The sequence below is a fragment of the Notolabrus celidotus genome, chromosome 1, assembly GCF_009762535.1.
Source record: "Notolabrus celidotus isolate fNotCel1 chromosome 1, fNotCel1.pri, whole genome shotgun sequence".
Classification (NCBI taxonomy): domain Eukaryota; kingdom Metazoa; phylum Chordata; class Actinopteri; order Labriformes; family Labridae; genus Notolabrus; species Notolabrus celidotus.
The window spans coordinates 12050860-12074180 of NC_048272.1; the positions used below are offsets into that span (position 1 = coordinate 12050860).

A 23321-nucleotide genomic window follows, 5' to 3' on the forward strand; every position below is an offset into this window, starting at 1 on the left:
TCCCTAGTAAGTGCTACCAACTGTGGAGTCGGAGGGACTTTTTATTTAGCTGAATGAATAAATTATTTTTTCAATCAAGTAAATCATCTTAATATCAACATTTAGAGTCAGCTTGTTTATTCCTTAAGTTGTAAGCTGGGTAATAAGTGGAAGAATGTATATTGAGCAGGTTGTTGTAGCTCGCCCTGTCGGGATTCCAACCTGCTCACATTATCCCTTACTTGTGTACTTACTTATCCAGCAGAGTGTACTCGCTTTCCGACTTGAACAGAGCTCCCAGTCTGGCCTCCATCATAATGTAGGTCTTGTTTGTTGCATTATCTGATGGATGAATGAGAAAAAAAGCACACAAGAATGCTTTGGATGAGTAACTGTTTTACACTTTGCTACCGGGCGTGTGTATTGAATAAATGAAGACATGTCATTAACCTAGAGCTTCTTGTGCTCCTACGACTGTTTTAAAAAGAGTGGGTCAGAGCAAGAAAACATCCCACATAAGGCCAAGTACAGTCAAAACAAAACCCTGAAGATTAATTAAAGGGTGTTTAAGAGATGAAATCATAAAAGTAGGTGTTTGTATTTCAGCTTTTTTTCTTTCCAGCCTTCAAGAGTAGAGTGAAAGCAGGTTAAGTGGGAATAAGAATACAGATCAATATGATGTAAAATGATTTTTTCGGCCATCCAAACCACCCCTGCAGCAGGATTTATGTGTATTGACTGTATATCAGCCTGATACACAGCACCTCATTAAACATGGTGTAATCCCAGGCATCTAATAGGTGGATGCAAGTCTGTTAAACCTCAGTGTCAAGTACTGCTCCACAATGATACACTGAGCCATGAAAGTCAATGCCAGGTGAGGATCCAATCATGTTGCAGAGAGCAGCAGAGCTCACTGAATAGTTGCAGCCTCATGTGGGATAACTGGCTGACATTTTTGGGAAACGGAGCCCTCCTGGAAAACTAGCCGAAGGGGGAATATAGAAAAAGATAAGAGAGCAGCAGGGACAACAGTTGTGAGGAGGGCAAAAACCAAATGGCCTGTGACAGTGAGACACAAAAAAGAAAAGAGAGAAGGGGGCATCAATAAAAGATGTTTCTGTCTTCCCCTCAGTGGTGTGACAAATGACTGCACAGCTCAGACCTGCTGCTGCTGCTGCTGCTGACAGCTTTCCACTCAAACAGCGACAGAGGCGGCGAGGGAATGAAGACAGACACAAAAAGAGACAGACTGAGGGAAAATAAGAACAACGAAGGACAAAACAGGTGGATGTGGAAGTAAAGAGAGCAATATGAAAATGAGACAGGGGAAAGGAGTAAAAGAGGACAGTAGATAAAAAAAGAGAGACTGAGCTGATATAGAAAAAAAACAGTCATTGGTATTCTGAGGCGGTCTCCCATGCAGCACCGCACAGGCGGTGCCGTCAGGTTGGCAGACTGTGCTTCAACAGTGCCCCCTGCAGGATCAAAGAAGCTATGACAAAGCAGTGTGAATCTAGGTCACCCTTTTAAAAACCTACCGGTTTTCTCATTACAGGAAACCAAAAACTACAGCAGGAGGGTAACACAAAAACACTAGCCACCTCTCTGGAGGACTGTCTCTTTTTTATGGGTTTCAACAAGGACAACACTTTTTTAAAGTGACCTGATTTTATGTTCATGGACATTTATCAGGTCTGGATGACACACGTGAACAACACTGTATGTTTAGGTTGGAGTGACCTTGTTGTGTCTGTGGGAGACATTTTGACATACCACCCTAAAAAAGAACAGGCTTAAAAAATGGAATAAAGGAAAGCTGACTTTCTTTACAGCTTCATGGCCCTGGTGCTGTGCATGTTGATTTATGCCAAACTAAGCCACCTGAATACAACAGTCAATGTCAATGTTTTCAACAACCTCTGGTATGGAGGACTGCAAAAATCATCAATCATACTGCAACTATGGTATATAAAACAGTGTTATAATGGAGATAAGGTCCTGTTTAGTGGTACTGACAAATCTGCTTCATTCATTTTTCTTATTTATAATAAACTAATAACTAACATTTGCAATTCAGAGCATGCCTGCAGTACTTCACTGCAAACGCTACTGACAAATGAAAATTGCAATAGCTGCTGGATTGCAAGTTGAATTCAGCATACGGATATTTAATTTTCCTGGTCGGGCAGGTGCCATTCCATAGACTGTAAATATTCTTTATACAGTCGATGGTGCCTTTCAGTGTGGAGTTCGCATGTTCTCCCTGTACATGTGTGGGTTCTCTCCGGGTACTCCGGCTTCCTCCAACAGTCCAAAAACATGATCACCAGGTGAATTGGTCACTCTAAATTGCCCGTAGGTGTGAGTGTGTGCGTGAATGGTTGTCAGTCTCCTGTGATAGGTTGGCGACCTGTCGACCTGAATGGGATAAGCAGTCAAGATGATGGATGGATGGATAAATACTCAATTAAATGTGCATTCCTGAAGGCAAAAGCATGATTTATTGTAGGGCTGATGTAGAAGGCTTAACTAATTGTAGCTGCAGTAGTGGTTGACACATAGACTTGAAAAGCAGGGTTCTAATGTGTCTAACAGTAGGGTGGTCCTAAAGCACTAAACCTTAATAAAGTGAAGTGAATTCTAACAATCTTGACATCACAGGATGCTTTCATGCTTTGCTGTAACAACAACCTGGTTTTGTTTGTGGTTTACATGTAGTAGAAGACTTGTCACTGGAGACAGACAGGTTTCAGGATAGATCTGATCCACTGGTTGTACACTTTTAACATCAATGTTGGAGTGTCATTCCAAAGTCCCTGCTTTTAACTGCAAAATTAGTTCCACACATTTATTAATTGGTCTTTTGTTTAAATTGTGAAGGCTTTTCTAGGTGAGCACAGATAATACTTCTAATGAACCCACATGAACATCAGTTATGCCTTAGCATGAAGTTACTGCTCATGAAAATACAGCGCCTGGTTTGTTGGAGATAAACACTAAATTGCAGTCACAGAGAGTCCCTTTTCTTATTTCATCACACATAGCCAAAGGCTGGAGAGTCCACCAACACATTACAGGACAGAAATCCCTTCCTCTGGGTGCAAATTGCACAGGCAGCACTCCTCCTCCTCCTCTGTTAATTTGTTCCTGTTTGTTCTCTCTGAATAAAAACACCACAGCTGATACCATGCACCACAACATTCAACCCACAGGGGGAAACAAGACTTTCAACAGAAAACTTTGGCCTTAGGCTACAACATTTAAACAACACTGTCCCACAAAACAACCAATCCTGGTTATTCAGGCGATCCACAACACAAACATGTTTGTAGACAGGTTGTTAGAGTAGATATTTCCTTTTTACCCCACAAGGACGTGAAGAAAGTACAGACAGCAGCGAAAAAATAATGGTGTTTCTTGACATAAAGATTAAAATAAACTGACCACAAGAGAACACAAAACAAGAGGGAAAAACATTTCAGATAAACAATCAGTCCCAGTGAGCACACAAAGAGTTGTTTATCAACCAAAGCTTCACTCTTATTCTTTCATACACATCACTTTTAAAGTGTGCAATAAGTTCACAATAGGAGTGCGGATCTAGTGAAAAAAACTAAAGTAATTTATAATATAACGTTTCTAGTCCTCACTTAGCCATGGCTATAATGAATCAGAATGAGCTTCCATGCATTTCAACTTCCTTCACTATACAATGTTGAACACGTAACAGAAGCTCACCATTCATTCAGTGGGTGTGTGTCTATCTGTGCACTGGCTGCTCCTGCCCTGCGTGTTGTGTAAGCATGCTTTTAGGGACTACATCTTCAGTTATTGGACTGAACACAACACTTCATAACAGTGTTTGTGTTATATGGCCAAGTTTAGAGCTCCAGACAACTGCAGACTTTGGGATAACAGGAAAACGGTAGTAATGTTAACTGCTGATTGTTGTTACATGTATGTTGTGTTATGTTATGTTGTACATGAGAGTGTGAGGACAAAAGTCGAAGCATTGTTTGACACAAAGTAACTGTAGACACTAAAACATCCAGATTCTAAGCCTTTTCTATGTGAAAGATTATGCAAAGGTAAATTGACTGTGTTTATATAGCCCTTTCTCTCATCTTCTGACCACTCAAACTGCTTTTACATTACATGCCACATTCACCGATTCATGCCATATTCATACACTGATGGCAGTGGCTGCTCTATAAAGCACCCATCAAATCTAAGACTTGCCTTTTTAATCTAGCTTTTAATTTGGAGTCATTTATTTTTAGCCCTGGACTGCATTATTATTTTTATTATCATTTTAATCATTTCTTTTACATTTATTTATCGTATTTACTTGTTTATTTATCTATTTATTTCTTGTATCCATCTGATCTTGTTAATGCTACCTTATCTTTTAACTTTTCTTTCCACTATTACTTATTTTATTAATTTTACTGAATTGATTTTATTTTATTTTTAAGTATTTCATTTATAAACATGCCTTTTGTAATTTACTAACTAATCCCATTAACATACTGATGGTACAGCATAGGGGGCAGTTTGGGGTCAAGTGTCTTGCCCCAAAAACACTTCAGCATGTGGACATAGGATCAAACCCCCCACCACCCGATTGAGAGACGACCGACTCTACCACTGAGCCACAGCTGCCCCACAGCTCCCAAAAGTAGCAATGTTAAAAAAACAAGTGAACCGTTTCCACATTTGAACAGGGGATCTCTGAGGTGCCACTAGTTAACGCTGCTTTCTTTTCACTGACACTGCAGTGGACACTGTTGTTCCGCTATTAGACAAGGGATGTAAAACTAAAAGTGGGCCTGCTAGGTGTTTTACTGATGAAAACACGTAACAAAAGACAGTATCTTTGAGTGTGTAATTGGTGGACACTGAAGTTAAATGCTGTAACCTCTAGCATGATGAGGTTGTTGAGGCAGTGTGTATTACATAATGACTGTAGTGTGTGTATATTAAGAATATTTAAGAGAATTCTTAAGAATGCATTATCTATGACCATGGTTTATGTATTTGTACTATTATAATGTACGTATTTGTGTTTTACAAGATGTTTTTATTTATTTATTTATTTTTTTTCCTCTTTTTCCCCCTCTTCTTTTGACTTCCCTCTCGTGTTTGTTTTTCGTCTCGTATGTTATAAAATGTTGAAAATAAATAAAAAGATAATTGAAAAAAAAAACAACTATCTGATTTAAAGTAAGTTATTATTTATTTTGTTTTATTCTGCACTGTACTGTAGTGTGTAGTCACTACTTTTATCTACTCACCTTGCCCCCTTATTACCAGCAATCAAAACCAACCTCATACCATAAGACATTAGTAGGCCTTAAAATTAAACATCAGAGTTTGGACCACAATCTGTGCATCAACAGGAAGGATGTCTGTTTTTTTTTTCTTTTGCAGAGTATTCAGTTTGAGTAGCTCCTTAGTAGAAGGATGTCTGTTTCTTTTCCTTTTGCGGAGTATTCAGTTTCAGAAGTAGAAGGATGTGAGCGGTAGAGCACAAGAAAGAGCTGGAGCTAAATGAACCTGTCTCCCTGGGTGATTTTAAGGTGATGCTAAACCAGAGTTACACACTCGGCTGCAGGTGTTCTGCCTGATGTACTTATGATGATGGTTTATTTTGGATACTCATTTTGTTGTTGTATTCTCTTATGACGTGTTTAAATGCCTTCAAAATTTCTTGTATAATGTTTGTATATGTGGCTACTCTGTCAGAAACTGTAAACTGTACTGCTGCCTATCTTGGCCAGGACGCTCTTGAAAAATAGATATTTAATCTTAATTCATTTTTATTTCAGGTTAAATAAAGGTCAAATCAAAAATAAATAAACAAGAAGTTATTAGTTAACTGATTGCAGAATGGGTTGTTCTCTCAGAGGGAGACAAACTAAAAACATTGACTTATTAACTTTGTAAGCTGTTCATGAACCTGGGAGGATGGCCAAAGGAAAGTCTGTGTGTTGGAAACTTTTATGCAGTTTGTATACACGATAGCATGCAACTGTGTGAGGGTGAGGGTTTGTGTCTCTCACCTTTGACTTTGACGTATATGAACTCTGGGTTAACACAAAGAGCCAGGTTACTTGGCAGTGTCCAGGGAGTGGTCGTCCAGGCGATCAGAGACACTTCTTCATTCTCAACCAATGGGAAGTTGACAATCACGGATGGGTCCTGAACATCCTGCAGACAAAAATGAAACAAGTTTGATATTTAACACTTACACAGATAATTTCATTACTTGACCAAAGAGGTTTTTTATGTGTGCAAACCTTGTAGTTCTGATGGGACTCAAAGTTGGACAGCGGGGTGTTGCAGGCAGTGGAGAAAGGCATGACTTTGACGCCTCGGTAAACCAGACCCTTGTCATACAGCTGTCTGAACACCCACCTTAGGTAAGAAAAGACATGAAAACTTTGAAGAATTGCATTTTAACTCATGGTAGAGAATTCAAACATTTTGGAGGACTGCACAAAATGAATTTAAAAAGAAAAGCAACAATCTTTAGATTATTATGACAAAAGATAAAAGTTGAATTGATGGAGGATGACAATTTGGTTGATGGATGTTTCCATTCAAGCATATAAACAAAACAGCAAGAAAGTAATTTTCCAGATATACCAGGGTTTCCAGAGGCAGAAAGGGAATACATCAGATTAAAATGGGGAAAAAACAGAACATAGACATATCTCAGGAGGAGTGGCAATCAATGTGAAGCTCAAAGCTTTCATCTACAAGCTCTAAAAAAATGTAGAGAATTTAGCTGGAGAAAATGTGGACATGGTCGTTAATCACTCTCCCATGTTTTGGCTATGTTCAACAATGTAGTCATTCTGGGAGAACGTCTGTCTAACTCTGAGTACGACTCTTGGATACAGAGTCCTTAATGATGTAAAGGTCCTGTATGAATGGATGGACATAATTAAGGAAGTCTTTATAATGGAAAGGTTGACTTTCTCTCTGCGACTTAAAGGAGCCAACTTTGCTAAGAAGTGGGAGATACTGACAATCTTGGATAATATATGTGCATTATTTTTAAGTTTAGGTGCCCCCTAAAAAAGCTTTTCTTTAATGCCTACAGCTGTGTTTCCACCAAGCAGTCTGGTTTGGTACATAACCAATCCCTATCGTCCTACTATTTTGCAACCTTCTCTTGGGGTACCATGTTTACCTATCAAACCCTAAAAGAGAGCTATACATAGTGCAATGCATTGATTGAGAGAGGAAGGAGAGCTTGAACAGGGTTGTACCGGCCAACCAAATGTTATTTGATCAGTGAAATGATGTACCTTAATGAATTATGACTCCGTTTTATGTTCCTTTTTTCATATCTGGGAATGCTTTCGGGTGTTACACAAGTATCAGGGGTCAGGGGTCTGTCTTATTAGGAAACGATCTTTTTCATAAACAAGTGCTTGACACAGACACCAGCTAAGCCAATACAGCCCTCAACGTATCATGTGTCTGTGTATTTTGACCGAGACTCTCCCATGGCTTGAGAAAAAAAAATGTGGCACGTCTCTATCCTCTAAATTTTCAGCACGTGGGATTGACCCAGAGCTCATGCCGGTGGTCTGAACGGTCTGATTTGTTAACATGCACGCTGATATGTTAATCAGGCTGTTCCAGAGCCGTCATGCAGCCAACAAACTGTGAAGGTTCAGTTGGCTAGGGAAACGCAAGCAAGATCAGGGTCTAACGTACCAAACCATACCAGCCTGACCCGAATCACAACAGCCCATCTGTTTATTTGTGTTCTTTGTCTCTGCGTGTATAAGAAATTGACGAAATAAAAAACGTTAACAAAAGAAAACCTTGAAGAAGAGAGGAGAGGCAGACTGCACACAAAGGGATGGCCTCCAGACAGATTAAGTTTGGGTTGTATCATATTTCATCTTATGAAGTGCTTTTAGTGGTAGTAGTCAAGTAGATTGTGGTTTTTCATTGACATCTTTGTACTGCTACAATTTCTTTCAAGATGATGATCAAGTTTCAGTTGAAGAATTTTTTTGTGGAATCAATAGAAATCTCTGATGAACATGACTTTGTGCTTTAAACTTATAATAAATGTAATTTAGTGAAATTTATGTGAAATGGTGCACATATCTTTCAGACAAAACGTGTAAGACCTAAAATCTGACTTTCTTACCAGACTGTCTCCATGAACCAAGGGTACAGAGTCTTGTAGTCATTTTTGAAGTCAATCCACCTTCCCATTCGCCTCACTGAATTCTAGGAAAAAAGAGACATACTTTTAGCAAACAATAACACCATAATTATCCATAACAGAATGATGCAGAGATGTTCAACTGGAATATTGTCAGTAGGTCAGTCCTTATTGAATGGTTTAGGAAATCTACTTAGATTTTCTGGATTCTCATAAGAAAAACACATTCTGGACACTTCTGTGCTGATGAGATTCAGTTGTATTAGTCTTTTAAGCCTTATAACACCGATAAGCTCACTAATTTACACAACTGTCTAATGTTAATGACATTAAGGACTGAATGATAACTTCCTTCTGCTAAACCCTGATCAGACTAGGGTCCTTATCTTTGCTTTTGAAATCCAAATTTGCAAAGTATTTTGTTTCCTTTTCTCAGAAATCATGGAGTCTTTTTTGATCAAGGAATGCTTCTTCACCAACACATCATATCATTATCCCATTCATATTTGTTTCACTTAAGACATATTGCCAAATCAAATCTTTTGTCTCACTAGCCAAGTGAGAGAAGCTGATTCCTTCCTTGAGTCCTCCCTACACCATCACCACCAAAACATTGCTGCAAGACTGCCGAGTCTGACTAAGTCAAGCAGGGAAACTTACACCACACCCATATTATTCTCTCCGCACTGGCTTCCAATCAAATAAAGGATTGATTTTAACTTCCTTGTAACTAACTTACAAAGCCCTACTTGTTCAAGAACCTGTGTATATCTCTGACCTGTTCCATTCCCTATACCAGTAGATCTCTCAGGTCATCTGATCAGAGTCTGCTTGATCATGAATCATGATAGTGAATTTGAATTTGTGGTTATAACTCTTTCTGTACACATACGCTTTGCTGTTTCTGCTGAAGCCTTTGAAAAGCAGCTTAAGACTCACTTTTCAAAATTGTGTTTTGATCACTTGATAAAAATGTTAACTGTTGTTTTGCTGTTGGTTCATTTTAGTGTTGTTATTGTTTTTACTACTTGTGTAATATTTCATGGATCACTGTAATTCTCTCTTTGCCAGAAGCTTTACCAATTACATTTGAATTACTCCCTGTGTGAGATATCTGTGTAGTATAGCCTCAATGTGTTTTAAGTGCAGATGCAATGCACTGTTTTAAGTCAGACGTCCTTAACTCAAGTATTAAGGTCTTCACTTAAGTACATAAGTTCTTCATGTATGCTCACCTCCCACTCATTGGAGTATCTCATGACGATGTTTCTGCACTGCTTGTTGTACTCTGCGATGCCCATCTTTGCCACATCTTCAGGGCCTTTGATCCCTAAAGTCTTGTCGATCTCATACTCCTACAAAAACATAACAAGACACAAAAAATAGATCCATCTGTAAATGTACAGCAGAGCTTTGAGTAAATGATGATTTTACAAATAACCAGGACAGCGGATTCTTACCACAGGTAGGCCGTGACAGTCCCATCCAAAGCGCCGGTCCACATGGAAGCCGTTTTGGTGAGCAAAACGAGTGACAACATCCTTGATGGTACCAGCTAGGATGTGCCCATAGTGAGGAAGACCCGTGGCAAAAGGAGGCCCGTCATAGAAGGTGTACCTGATCAGGAAATGAGCAGCGATTAGTTTTTATGGTTACTTCACACAGAAAATAAGCTTTTTTTTTAATACCCACGTATATCTAAATAAACTCTGGAGTATGATAGGAAAGAAATTGTGAGTTTTTGTGTTTAAACTGTGCCAATATCTAGACAGTAATATATTTGTGTTTGGGGTTGTTTCAGTTAAGTAACTAAATTAATAAACAGTAAAATCTTTTGTAAAAAGGTTTGCTTGAGGCCAAGATTTCACTTAGTTGCGGCTGATTTCTACAGCCAATGTCACAATGACATCACTTATTGTTAGCTGAAGTTTTGATTAAGATTATTATTTACTATTCTGTAGTTTCAACACAACCTAATACCAGCAGACACATTCCCTCAAACTAGATTACTTTTTCACACCCTCAAGTTATTTATATAAAAATCAAAAGAATCATCTAGTCACTTATAATGTATCGTCTTTTATCATGTCAGACGGGTACAGAGACACACACAAAGGTTGAAATATCAACGTTTATAATGTAGTCAAACAAATACTGGTTAGCCAGGTAACGCAGCTTTTGAACTTGGCAGCCCAACAGCAGGTATGATAATTACTATGAACAACTCTTCATCTGTGCCAATGACACATGATGCAACATGAAAACTTGATAGCTATTACTATCCCAACTACGTGGATAAGTAATAACCATAACAAAACCTGATTACATTTTCTTAAGACATTTGAAAACATTTTTGAACACCTATCAAATTTGGGTTTGGGGAATGGGTCATGATTATGTTGCAGATTGTTGTATCAAACCCTAAATAAAGCGTACAAGTGCTAACGAAAGACGTGCTTCACTAAGAAAAAAAAACTACAATCAGCTTTCTTGAGTGAAAGAGTTTAAATGTGTCATATTTTGTGTAGTAAATCGATATTTGTGAACCAGAAGCAGATTTACTTGGGTCTGTTCTTGGACTGTTTGAGGCATTCCTGGAAGCAATCCTTGTCGTTCCACAGCTGCAGGATCTTCTCTTCCTCAGTGGGAAAGTTGATCGACTCTGGGACTGGCTCAACCATTGTGTGTCTGCAAAATCATAGAAAACAATAATTTAACACAATGAACTTGCAGGGCATGGAGACAATACATTAGTTGAGTCTTGTGTCACAGAAATGCTTGCTCATTGAGGTTCCTTACTGACATTACAGAATTACCCATCCATAGTGGTAATTTACAGACAACTAATAGACTATTGAAATCTCATCATCAGCAAACACTGTCTTCTCCACAGTGCTACAAAACGTTTTGGTTAAATTAGTATGAAACACACAGTTTGTGTGTCAGTCAGTGAGAGTAAATGGTGTCCTCTTCGAAGTATGTCTTCTTGCCTCTAAGGCTAATTTTGGATCTTCTTAGTAACAGTTAGCCTACTTGTCAAAATCTGTGAGGGCTCAATATTTTTATTGACAGAACATGCAGTTATTTTATTACTCGAGGTGCCTAAGTATATCTTATCCTGTGCAATATTTCCACGTTGAACAAGCAACAGCAAAGACTTTACCCGAATCAGTTTTAAAAGTCCAATAAGACACTTTTTTATAACAGTAAAAGAATGACGCCTCCTTGTTGATAGCTAGCCGGCTAAGCTCGCATGTTCCTGCTTCAATAAACTAGTTAGCATTGAGCTAAACGGACAATAAAGTTTGTTAGAGGTAGCGCTAGAATTTTCACAAACAGAAGCGGGTGGCTTATCAAAAGTGAATTTAATCAAAGCTTCACAATGTGGTTGTAAAATCTGAATGGGTGTACTCACATGTTGTCTGTCCCCGGCTGCCAACAAGAGACAAGAAATGATGCAAGCTGGAGTCAACGTGAGAGGAAGTGACGACATCACGCACACTGAGCAGCTGCATTTAAACCATAGATTTAAATAAAATGCAGGATTTTAGCTTCGCTTGACCAACATATTAAAAGAGGAAATACATTTTAGAATTTCCAAGACATAATTTTCACATAAAACGTTTTAGTTAGTTCTACTACCATGATGATGTCTGATAGAGCATACATTTAGGTAACAGTCATTGCTGCTGACAGCATCCCACACCCCAAAATACTCCTTTTAACATTTTTTAAACTTAACGCATTAAAGTTCTAATTTTTCGTTTTTCTACTTCCCTGTTCTGTCTAATTTTAGGGACATGTGTTGTAGTTTCTTTGCTAATCCAAGATGCAAAAGCCTCATGATGAAAGGTCTAGTCCAGGGGTGTCAAACTAATTTCAGTTCAGGGGCCACATACAGCCCAAGTTGATCTGATAATAACCTATAAATAACGACAACTCTAATTTTTCCCTCTGTTTTAGTGCAAAAAAGTACAAGTACATTCTGAAAATGTTCACATTTAATGAACTATCTTTCTACAAAAAGAGCTGTTGTATTTTTTGCCATGATGAGTCTCATAGTGGGGCTGAATATTCTACTCTAAGTATTGAAACCTGCTGCGAACACACCAAACACACAGGTTATCCATTCAGCTGACACAGAGTGTAATATTTACTGCAAAAGAACAGTGGTTATAATAATGAAGAAGGTAAAGTTGACTGTTTTGGACCCCTCAGCTCCAGCATGAACAGTTTGCTTGCTGGACAGTGTTGTATGCAGGGGTGAAGTGCTAGTGTTAGTAGTTAGTGGATCAGCTTATAGTGCTCTAAAAATTCTTTATGAATCTCAATTGGATTTTGCAAACAGCAAGTAATCTATTTTCTCACTTTGAGAAAAAAGTCCCTGAAAAAAAGCACCGTCAACACAATGATTTTATGCAAACCCCAGAGGACAAATTTGAAATAGCAATTACTTTTATTGAAAAATTGCTGCTAATATGTTCTCTGTAATTTTTTCACTTTGCAAAGTCGTTCTGCGGGCTGGATTGGAACCTCTGGCAGTCCGGTTTTGGCCCACGGGTCGCATCTTTGACACCCCTGGTCTAGTCTGTTGTTTACAGGTTTGAGGGAGGGTCCAAGGACACAAAGGAAGAAGTCCAGGATGAGCTTGCATTGTTGAAATTATAGTATAAAATTCAGCAAACCTTTTAACTACTACTCCGACTTTCCCTGTCTTCAAAAACTGTCATTTTCACAGAGCAGTTATGTTGTCATTCTACAGAACATTTTAGGAAATCAGTAAAGGGAGGAGTATGTAGGGTACAACATAAGAAAACAATTTGAAATTTGAAATTCTTTTTTTTTTTGTTGAGATTTTATTCTCATTTTGCTAGCGTAAGCATGTAGGTTGATTTCAGTGAAATGCGGCATAAAGCATGTATCTGTGAACATACTTCAGAAAACTTTGTATGAGTGTATTGGGAAAGCAAAAATACAAATTATGAAAATAAATCAAGCCTGGGGAGCTTTCAGATTTATTTTCTTCACGGCATCTTCCCTCTCTGTCATCACGTATGCAATGCAACAATACATCCGAAACCCAGGATGCTGTTACATCTATTTAGAATTGAAAACAAGGCCACACTTGCCTTAATTGCACAGCTTGTTGTATTGACTTACACAATATTTTGGTTATTAAACCATACCAACATTGTCTCACTGTTCTGGTTTGTGGTCAAGTTCCTAATACCTGAATATATCACAGATGTAAGAGGAAGGTGAGAAATAAACCTACTTTTTCATGTTTATTCATAATTTTTTCCCAGCTCTCAGTTTTAGGGAGGTACACCCTAATGTTGAGATTTCTATAATCATCATACTTAAGATTTACCTGGCTGTGTTTAACCACAAAGTGCCACTCCACAGCTAGAGGGATTTCCCAATATTCTTCATTTTTTAAATGTGACCTGTTGATTCATTTGTTTTGCATTTGCTTTTACTGACAGTGATACAGAGGGGACCAGACAAAAGTAGGTTCAATGATGAGCAGAGAATCCAATGGTTTGTTAACAAAGCATAGCTTTATTGTGGAAACATGGAACACAGGCAGACATGAAGGTGACTGGTTCACAGCCTATTTCGGTGCAGCTGCTGCTGCCTTCCTTGCTGCCTTCAGTCCCTTGCTGTTGTGCTTCTTGGCAAAGCGCATGTTCCTCAGGAACTTAGGGTCCACCTGAAGGAATGAGAGAAAACAAGAAAGGTAAGCAGATGGAACACAAGTGAAAAGGTGGTTCACGATCATGAGATCCATCACAGCTGAACAATGACAAAAACCAGCATCAAAGATTTAACATGTCATCTGGATATCTTGTCTTTCAAGATAATTTACTACCTCTCTGTTGTAAACACCGACTTTGGTAGAAGTTGCTACAATAAAGAGCACCCCATACATTTTACAAAGTTTAGACTACAACGTCTTGCTTATACAGGTCAAAGAGACAACTTCGACACAATGCCTAACATACAAAAAAGGGCTTTTTATCAGGACTTAAAACTCTGATTCTGCTACATTTTCTCGGTTAGGCAAGAAATTCAAAACAGTCTGCCTTGATCCATAACATGTTCATACAAACCAGGGGATGATCATTTGGATTAAACAGCTATAAGAGCACTCATTAGAATTACTTCATTTTCATATTGCAGCCAATCTTTCATCATAATACGACTTGCATTATTAAGTCGAGGCTTGATGTGACACACAGTCTCCTACACCACAAAAGCGGCTAAACATAAGAGTTCTTCCTCCTGCTACCCCTTCATGCTCAATTCACTATATTTTAATAAACCCTGTACTTGTGACCTATGGAAGAAAACCATATGAAAGGCCTGGTCTACAATCAAGAAGGGCCACAGACATCAAGAGCAACACAACAAAGAAATGATTGCTGGCATTGTACTTAGAATGAATTAAGTCAAGACTCATCTCAGACAATTAAAGTATATAATCAAATAAAATCTGTCCAATTGCCTACATTGAACACTCCTGTGACTCTTAGCAGCTTTCACATACAAACTTCTTACACATTTGGATAACCAGGCACTGACAATTTGCAGAATTACCCATCAAATATTTGCACTCAGCAAGTGATGCCAAGTAGTACAGAAAATAAAGCACCAAGACTCCACATCATCATCATCCTGTCAACAGTGGATGCTAAAAACTATTACCTGCTATGTTCACCTCTGAAGTGGGGGACTGGCAGAAAAGTCTACCCTAATTTGAGGTAAAAAATGTTTTGCATGCACCCCCACCTGGAGAACGTAGGGATATTTCCAGGCATACAGTGTACGTGTGCAAAGATTTTGAACTCTTGAAATACACCTATTGGTCTGAATTTTTGGGGGGTAACTGTAATGCAAATGAACTACTTTTCCCTATGCTTTTTTGTTTGATGTCTTCCTACCAGCCCCCTTGTAAAACTTCAACAAGAAGTCAGGATGTGCATGGCAGGTGTGAACCCAGTAGGTAATCCTCTGAAAATGTAATGTGGATGAGATGGTAGTGGAGGTTTTAGACATTATGAAGCTTCATCATACTGCTTTCAATAGGAACATTTCCAGCTGTGACTGACGCGTGAAAAAAGCACTTCAGGAAGATTTAAGGTGGCAGGCAATCATAACATTTTTCAGGGGTGCATGTTTGAAAAGCCCAAGCATCTTTGCACTTTTCCAATATCCTTATGTAAGGAATCTCTCCAAACATCTGTGGAAACAGATCTGATACATACCCCCTTCAAAGACTCATAGCGCTGAGATCTGGGCTTCTTGATGCCATTCCTGTGGGCTTTACGAGCTGTGCAAACAAGGAAAAAAAATGTTACCACAATATGATCTGCCTAATTCCATGCAACAATGCCATCAGCAAATGATGTTGAAACTACATTGCTATGGGACATTTCAAAACTATGAGGCAGGTTGACAAAGTCTTGGCTGTGTCATGCTAGATTAAACTCATCTAATGAGAGTTTGCTCATTCCTCAGGCATGGGGTAGGCATCAGGAAAAACAGCAGGGCTGCGTGTATACTTACATTGATTGTGGGTGGTGTGATTCTTGGACTTTGCCATTTCGACACTGGTTTATCTGCCAACAGGAAGACATACACAAAAAGGACATTAGTATTTCTTAGTTTGAGTCCATTTGAAAGCTAGGAAGACGCTACCCGGATGCTAGCCCTGCTATCTGTTGTAAACAGTCACAGGTTTCGTGAAGAACTGAGTGGATTTGCAGTCAAGCACTGATGTTAAAGTGCATACATATACAGAAACTGTACTCTTTAATGAGTAATGCAGCCTTTCTGTGTGGGGACTTCTGCTTGGTTGTTAGTTTATATGGAGCTCTTGCTTTGCTTCAGGTAGCGTTAGCACTTTTCAAATGTTATTTTCAACCTATTATGAGCATCACATTTATAACATACTGCCGTGAAAAAATAACCAGTTAAGTGGTTTATCTAAATAAGCTGCTGGTTGTTTATGAAAATGTAAAACAAAGAAAGATTGATATAGATTTAGTAAGTCCACCTAAATGGGAAAGATGGGTACCTGCCACACGAACAGACGACAACCGGAAGAGAAAGAAACACAACCCCGGCAGCAGAGAAGAAGAGATGGGTCAAGAGGAAACGTTACCGGGGAAGACTACTCTGCTTAAAGACACTGCCCCCTGTAGGTGAAGTGTGATATGACAGGTGAATACTCAATAGCCACACGATGTCACCCTCCGCTCATACAGAATCAGAATCAGCTTTATTGGCCAGGTATGCTTGAACACACAAGGAATTTGACTTAGGTAAACTGTGCTCTCTTTGTACAAGGCATAAGAATAAGACCTACAAAAATAAAAAAAATAAAAATGTAATAGCAATAACATCAGCTATAAATACAAAAGAACAACAAATAGACATGACTAATATGTACTGGCTACAATAATATGATAATAGTGCAGTGGTGAGTAGCAGAGGTAGTTTTTACATTAAAAAAATAGTAGTTAAATAATAAAATGGATAGAAATATGGAATTCTGTAGAGTGACAGCCTGGGGGAAGAAACTGTTCTTATGGCGGGTTGTTTTGGCGCACAGTGATCTGTAGCGCCTGCCAGTGGGGAGGAGTTTGAAGAATTTGTGTCCAGGGTGTGAGGAGTCGGTGGTGATGCTACCTGCCCGTTTCCTGTCCCGGGATCGGTACAAGTCCTGGATGGGGGGCAGGTCGACACCGATGATTTTTTCTGCAGTCCTTATAGTCCGTTGCAGTCTGTGTTTGTTTGTCTAGTTTGGTTGCAGATCCAAACCAGACAGTGATGGAGGTGCACAGAACAGACTGGATGATGGAGGTGTAGAACATGATCAGCAGCTCCTGGGGCAGGTTGAACTTCCTGAGCTGACGCAGGAAGTACATCCTACATACAGTGTGGCTGTTATGAGTTGATGTTTCAGTTTTTCCATGTGTATGAATTCATGCCTTGGTTTCTCCTGTGTTATTGGTTATCCTTTGTGTCCCTTGTGTGTTTTGTGATCCATGTCTCTTTTTGTATTTCTGGTGTTTCTTAGTCTTGTCTTGTGTTCTCTGTTTTGTAGTTCTGAATCCATTGTGTTTCCAGGTTAGTTACTTTCTGCCCTTGTGTTTCCCTCCTTGTTGATTAACCTCATTAGTTTCACTTGTGTCCTGTGCTCCACACCTGTGTTAATTACTCTGTTTCCCCTGTCTCTTGATGTTGTCATATGAAGTGTTTTATTAGAAGATAAAGTGTGAGAACAGATTAACTTCCTGTATCTGGTTGACCAGTCAATTTGAATGTGATCAACAAAATTATGTGTTTGATGTAGGCCTATTTTTCATATACCATATCTACATAGACTTTTTGATGATTGACTTCTCTAGTATCTAAATGTCATGCTTTATATTTATATTTAACTTACCATACAGTACGAAGGAAGTACTGTACTTTATTTGTCCACTGCATTTCTTTAACAAAACCTACAGTAGTTTCTTGCTGGATTAAGTTGATAAAAAAAAAAAAAAAAAAACTGAGTTAAAAAAATGCAACACATTTTTGCTCCCTGAATCATTATTTCTGAAGATTTCTGACGTGATCTCTTACAAAAAGTGCCTAGCTTAATTTGGCTCACTGCTACTTTTCTGATATGTAATTGCAGTTTTTGCATTATGGCATTTATTTAGCTTATGAACTTATGAAAGACGCCTAATTTAAATGCATCAGTTAAATTATTAACTTGCTACATTAAACATATCAATCAATCAATCTTTCTTTGTATAGCGCCAAATTACAACAAATGTTATCTCAAGACACTTTTACAACATAGTAGGTCTAGACCATACTCTATGTTAAATAATTAACAAAGACCCAACATCAAGACAGAATACGACTCAGTCTTATCTCATCTTAATCGAATATGAGTAGAATACTTTACAGTATTTAGCAAGTTACTGGGCAAGGAAAAACTTCCTTTTAACAGGCAGAAACCTTGAGAAGACCCAGACTCAGGTTAGACAGTCATCTGCCTCGACCGAGTTGGGGTTGGAAAACGGGATAGAGGAGATCAAGAGAGAGAGAGATGATAGTGATGAGACGGATAATATTAGTTGTTGCAGCTGGGGCATATTAATTATGCAGAATTACCTGAAGTGCAGCATTTAGAGTACAATGAAAGATATGCAAAGTTTCTTATTTTTAATGCATTTATGGGTCAAGAGATTCCATCCAGATTTCTTAGTTACCCACATACATTACAGATAGCGTAATACAATATCACAACCCAGAAATGATCAAATGTATATTTTACAAATTAAAAAAATTAAACAATTCCTCTTCGTATGTTTTCCTACTCAATCAGTGTACCTTGACCTGTGCTAGCCTAGTACCAATCTAAGCATTAGGAAGCACATATAAATACCAATTTAGATATATATATGAGAATATAAACTGAACAGCCAACAACTGTATTAGGCTACATGCTATGTACATAAAGCAGCCATTTTCTTTCACAATAAGTACCACTAGTTTGAGTACTTTAAGTATATTGCTAATAAGTCTTAAGCACTGTGACATAAGTAGGAGATGTGTGCAGGACTTAGACTTTGACAGAGTGAGAGAACAGAGTGTTTGAGTCAACTCTTGCTTTAAAATCACAGTTACAGAATACATTAAATATCCTAAATTTCCACACACACCACAGAAATACTCGGGACTATTAGTATTTCTCTAACACCTTTATCTCTTTTATACCTCCTCAAAACTTAGAAGAATAGTTAACTTTGTTGATACGTGACTATGTCTAAGAAAGAAAGAAGAAAGAAAGAAAGAACTTACTTTATTAATCCCAGGGGGGAAATTCAAAAAAAGAGCTTGAATTTCTCACAAACTCCATAAATAAGAAGCCTGTTAAAGCCACCCATTGTTAGCACTCCATTTGAATGTCACTCTGAGGTAGTGGAGACAAAAGTTTAGTTTTAACCTGTTGTGGATTGTACCGACCTGGGGGATCTTAGACATGCTATCGACATTTTTGGTTAGTGGAGGAGGTGTGACATCAGTCCCGTGGCTCCGTCAACCAGATCACTTGTGCGCATGATTCGGCTCCAACTGCACAATATGTTGGCGCCCATACAGGCAGTATTGTGGCTTCACATTTCACAGTGGAAGGAGATTGAGGCACAGTGTCTAAATTAACATAAAGCCAACAATCACAAACAAACATCAACAGTAGATTTGACAGATAAATATCCAGACTTCAGTAAAGACTGCTCTTGCAGATTTGCAGGAAACAAAGAACCTGATTGTTGTTCATCACTGAGGTCTTTGTTTTCCAAGTAACCAATTCAAAATTTGGATGTAAAAGTAAAAACTGAACTTCCAATTTAACTTTCACTTTTTATCTTGCATTATTAACTGCATTGTCCACAAATTGGATTTACCACAGTTTTTCCCTCTTATATTTTATTCTGTTTTTCATTAAAACTGAGTTTTTATGCAGTTTCTTTTCACTTGATCATCAAAGCAAGCCCTTTCGGGTGACAAAAAACACAACTGCAGAAGAATGGAAGACTACAGCAGGAGTTCAGTTTGGATACACTTTTAAAGAATTGAATGAAGTTTGGTGAAGATGGTATGAGACCTACTTCTTGACACCAATCAGAGTTGATAAATCTCAACGCTTCTAACTGTCTGCTTCTTTCCATCAATCCTGACTGAGGTCACAACATTGCAGAAGCATGAAGAGATGATGGACAGATTGTAAAGCAGCCAGCATTTATAGACAGATCCACAGAGATTATAGAACTGCTGGCCCCCCTCTATGTGGTGATGGACAAGAAAGGATGCACAGCCATGTGACTGAGCTTACATCTCTGTCTATCTTTCTCTCTCTCACTTTTAGACAGACACACACACACACACACACACACTTTGGATCACAGAGAGAAACCAAATGATTTTTCTAAACATGGCCCTAACTTCCCCTCTTTCTTTCCTTTCCTCAGTTTCTCTCCTCTCTTTCATCTCTCCTCTCATCCTGGGCTGAGGCTGGGTGAATCCCTGCTCAAGCAGAAGAAATCATGCAGCAGCATCCTATATTTAGACCCCCGTTTGATCATACGAGCCTCTGCGCTTCACTCTGCGGCACTCGGCTCTGCTCAGTAAAATTACAGATTTGGGTACATGTGTTTTTTCAGACATTCTCCTTGATCTGATAGCGGTCAAGAGAGTTCTGGTTTTCCATTTCCTGAGATATTTTTCATGGTGGTTTTGCAGGTGTGGGAATGTGAGTCTCTACTGCACAAAGGAACATATCTCTGAATATTTTTACAGCATTATCTGTGTGAAATTGTGTAAATGAGGCAACATAATTCAAGTAATTCACTGAAATTCCTACTTATCACAATACTTCAAAAATGAGAAGATAAAACGTCCTTAGAAAAATTCCTCAACTGAACTTGATAAAAGACACCCACACACAATTCACACACAGAACCCATTAAGTTGAGAAAACTCCAGTGCTGTTTTCAGAGGGCTTACTCTGTAATGATGTATTCTGGTATGAAAAAGTGGTATTCAGTCAGTAGTGTGACAGTTTTTATTTTGCCGTTTCCTAACTGATCTGCAACTGAACAGTTTTTTGGATGAGTAAAAATCCAGAGAGAAGTTTAGTCATTATTTATTTAAATCAGCATACTTGTGAGCATATGTGTTAGGTAACAGCTGCATCACTCGCTGGAAAACATGCCAAAATAATTGTACAAGTTGAAATGAAGAAAACATTGAAATTTGGGCAACAGCTGAAATGAGCATTTAGCTTCTTAATAGCGCAATAGCAAAATAAATGTAAGGTAATATTTTTTTTAAAAAGCACAAAGGGGTCATTATTAAAGACTAAAAGTGAGAATGACACAATAAATAACTTATGGCTAATGTTACAAACATAATGCTCCTGAATGACAATTAAAGTTTAAGCTCTGAATCAGCACACATCTTTCACTTATTCTTTTGAGCCTGAAAGGGGAAAAAAAGGATAGATAGAGAAATAAACATTATTCAAGTTAAAAAAACATATTTGTTAATGTTAGGCAACAGCTAACACTAGCATTTGGCCATTCACTATTTATCATCCCGAAATAATTGTAAGCTTTAAAAAAAGGGAGTAAAAGAAATAGCTCCATAAGACATGAAATAACAAATTTGAAAGCTGTTGTTAAGCAAAAGCTAAGATTAGCAATCAGCCACGTACTAGCTAACATTCCCCATTTATAAGCTATTTTTCAAGCTTTATATTATCCCTATAATAGATTTGTAGTAGAAGTTTAGATGATTACTGGCTCAAAAGTGTCTTCACTTATCTCAGACCAGTGTCTTTGAAATCCCTCTTTTGAGTCTTAAACACTTTTTCAGCTACTGTTTCTTTAACTGTCTCTGTCTTCTCACTTTTCTTCATTGTACACAAACACATACACTCACCAACACACACCGCAGTTATCCTTACACGAACACTATGTCGATTAATCAATACAAAAACCTTGCTCATTAACGTGATCTTTGAGATTAGACTTATGGGGTTCTAAATGATACAGATTTTCCATATGAGAAAAAATCCACTACACATGTATATCTGTAACTTTTCATGTTTATTAAACTTTCTGGAATACTGCATCCCTGATATTCCATCACCAGTTTCACAGTACAGATAAAATCCAATAACTTTTAAAATTAAATTTACAGCCATGATCAATTTGTTGTAATGGCTTTTCCCCCCTCAGTGTACAAATGTGTCGTAAGTATGATTTAAAGTGGGAAGGAGCATCGTATAGCTACACTATATATAATATAATGATGGTTTTGCTGGCTGAGCATCCACAGAGATGTTGTACATTATTGTTTCCACCTATAATAAGTCTATAGGGGACCACCTGCACTGCTCTGTTACCTACTCATGAACCTTTGAGAGAACAGAAAAAATCACATACTGCTGCTGGGCTCTGTGTGGCTTTGTTTTACTATCTGTCAGTGTCATTCTTTCTCTCCCACTCTGTTCCATGCTGTGCATTAGAGTACATGTGCTTCACAAGCACATAATGCTTGCACATTATATATTGAAAAGGGACATGTTGTATTGTTTACTCCTCATTTTACACACACATATCATTCACCCAGTGGTCACTTGGTAGGTGCAAACAGCTCTTACTGTAATGGTGTGGTCATATAAGGTTGAGTATAAACTTGATGTACATTGCAGGTAAGTAGCGTCTTAATCCCTCTGCTCCTCCTTAGATATATTTAATGACATTGATCTACCTCACATTTATAGAAATGAAATCATATGATATAATATAACTATCTTTGAAATTTACATAATGATGTGCAGTGACATGAGTGATAATCGTTGACCTTTGCTACTTGTGCAGTTTGATTGGTGGACTCTTATCGTAGTAACTATTACTAAAAGATTTACTGTGGACGGGGTTATTCCTGTGACTGATGTAAAAAAAAAAAGAGTGAGGATGGTGTTGGTCATAGGATGACAGACTGCTAATACCAGAAATAAGGAAGCTAATAAAGCATGCTAGCCCAGAAGCTTTTCTACACTTATGCATTATGGTGAAAGTGTGATGCCTGTTGCAAAATAAAAACAGCTACAATGCTATTTCAGTTCAGTGATTGTAATTTTTAGATACCCCTGTGAAAGGCTTACAGGATGATGAAAAGGCCAAAGGCCAACTCCAGGAGGGCATTTCAAAGCGGCAATCCAATCTTATACCAGGCAGGCAGAAATAAATTGTCCAAACATACCCTGAAAGCTGATCACAGTTGCCCATTATGTTAAGAGTCTAACAAATGATCGAAGCAAAGTAATAGGTAGATGGGAAGGGATGTACCCAAATGCAGAGAGAGGCACAAATAGTGCAGTTCGTCACCAGGTATTAGAAAAGAGTATATGGATGGTTTATGTAATGTAAAGAGCCATTTTGCATAAATACTGCACTCGTGCATATTTTGCTGATTATACTTTGTATACTCAAAATGTATTCACATGTGCTTCATAATTTGGTTTAACTTCTTCCCCCCTCTGCTGTTATCTCCAACCAATTATATTTCCTAC

At 38.2% G+C, this 23321-nt stretch overlaps 2 protein-coding genes across 4 annotated transcripts in view; both read right to left on the minus strand.

Annotated features, from left to right (window-relative positions):
- iars1 (isoleucyl-tRNA synthetase 1) overlaps positions 1 to 11694 on the minus strand; it is a 70529-nt gene extending 58835 nt beyond the window's left edge. For both annotated transcript variants that reach the window (XM_034680664.1, XM_034680657.1), the window contains exons 1-8: positions 11592 to 11694; positions 10739 to 10864; positions 9637 to 9793; positions 9412 to 9531; positions 8159 to 8241; positions 6282 to 6399; positions 6045 to 6192; positions 234 to 321 (exon numbers count right to left, since the gene is read on the minus strand). In XM_034680664.1, coding sequence (XP_034536555.1) covers positions 234 to 321; positions 6045 to 6192; positions 6282 to 6399; positions 8159 to 8241; positions 9412 to 9531; positions 9637 to 9793; positions 10739 to 10857 — 833 coding nt within the window. In that variant the 5' untranslated portion in view covers positions 10858 to 10864; positions 11592 to 11694. The remainder of the gene's footprint in view (positions 1 to 233; positions 322 to 6044; positions 6193 to 6281; positions 6400 to 8158; positions 8242 to 9411; positions 9532 to 9636; positions 9794 to 10738; positions 10865 to 11591) is intronic.
- Positions 11695 to 13717: 2023 nt separating this feature from the next.
- Positions 13718 to 16348, minus strand: rpl29 (ribosomal protein L29). Of its 2 annotated transcripts, none has more exons than XM_034694849.1 (4): positions 16257 to 16348; positions 15746 to 15798; positions 15445 to 15509; positions 13718 to 13889 (listed from the first exon to the last, which is right to left on the minus strand). In XM_034694849.1, the coding sequence occupies exons 2-4, from the start codon at positions 15780 to 15782 to the stop codon at positions 13791 to 13793; spliced, it is 201 nt and encodes a 66-aa protein (XP_034550740.1). In that variant the 5' UTR covers positions 15783 to 15798; positions 16257 to 16348; the 3' UTR covers positions 13718 to 13790. The 2 variants fall into 2 exon arrangements, with proteins under 2 accessions (XP_034550740.1, XP_034550746.1); XM_034694855.1 differs by having other exon boundaries at positions 16236 to 16314.
- Between the last annotated feature and the right edge of the window lie 6973 nt (positions 16349 to 23321).

Bases quoted from the DNA above. Each gene is read 5' to 3' on its own strand.
- rpl29 (XM_034694849.1), bottom strand. From the start codon at position 15,782: ATGGCAAAGTCCAAGAATCACACCACCCACAATCAAT. The intron at 15,510-15,745 runs GTAAGTATACAC...TTGTTTGCACAG, and splicing joins TCACACCACCCACAATCAAT to CTCGTAAAGCCCACAGGAAT. The intron at 13,890-15,444 runs GTATGTATCAGA...TCATTCCTTCAG, and splicing joins GCTATGAGTCTTTGAAGGGG to GTGGACCCTAAGTTCCTGAG.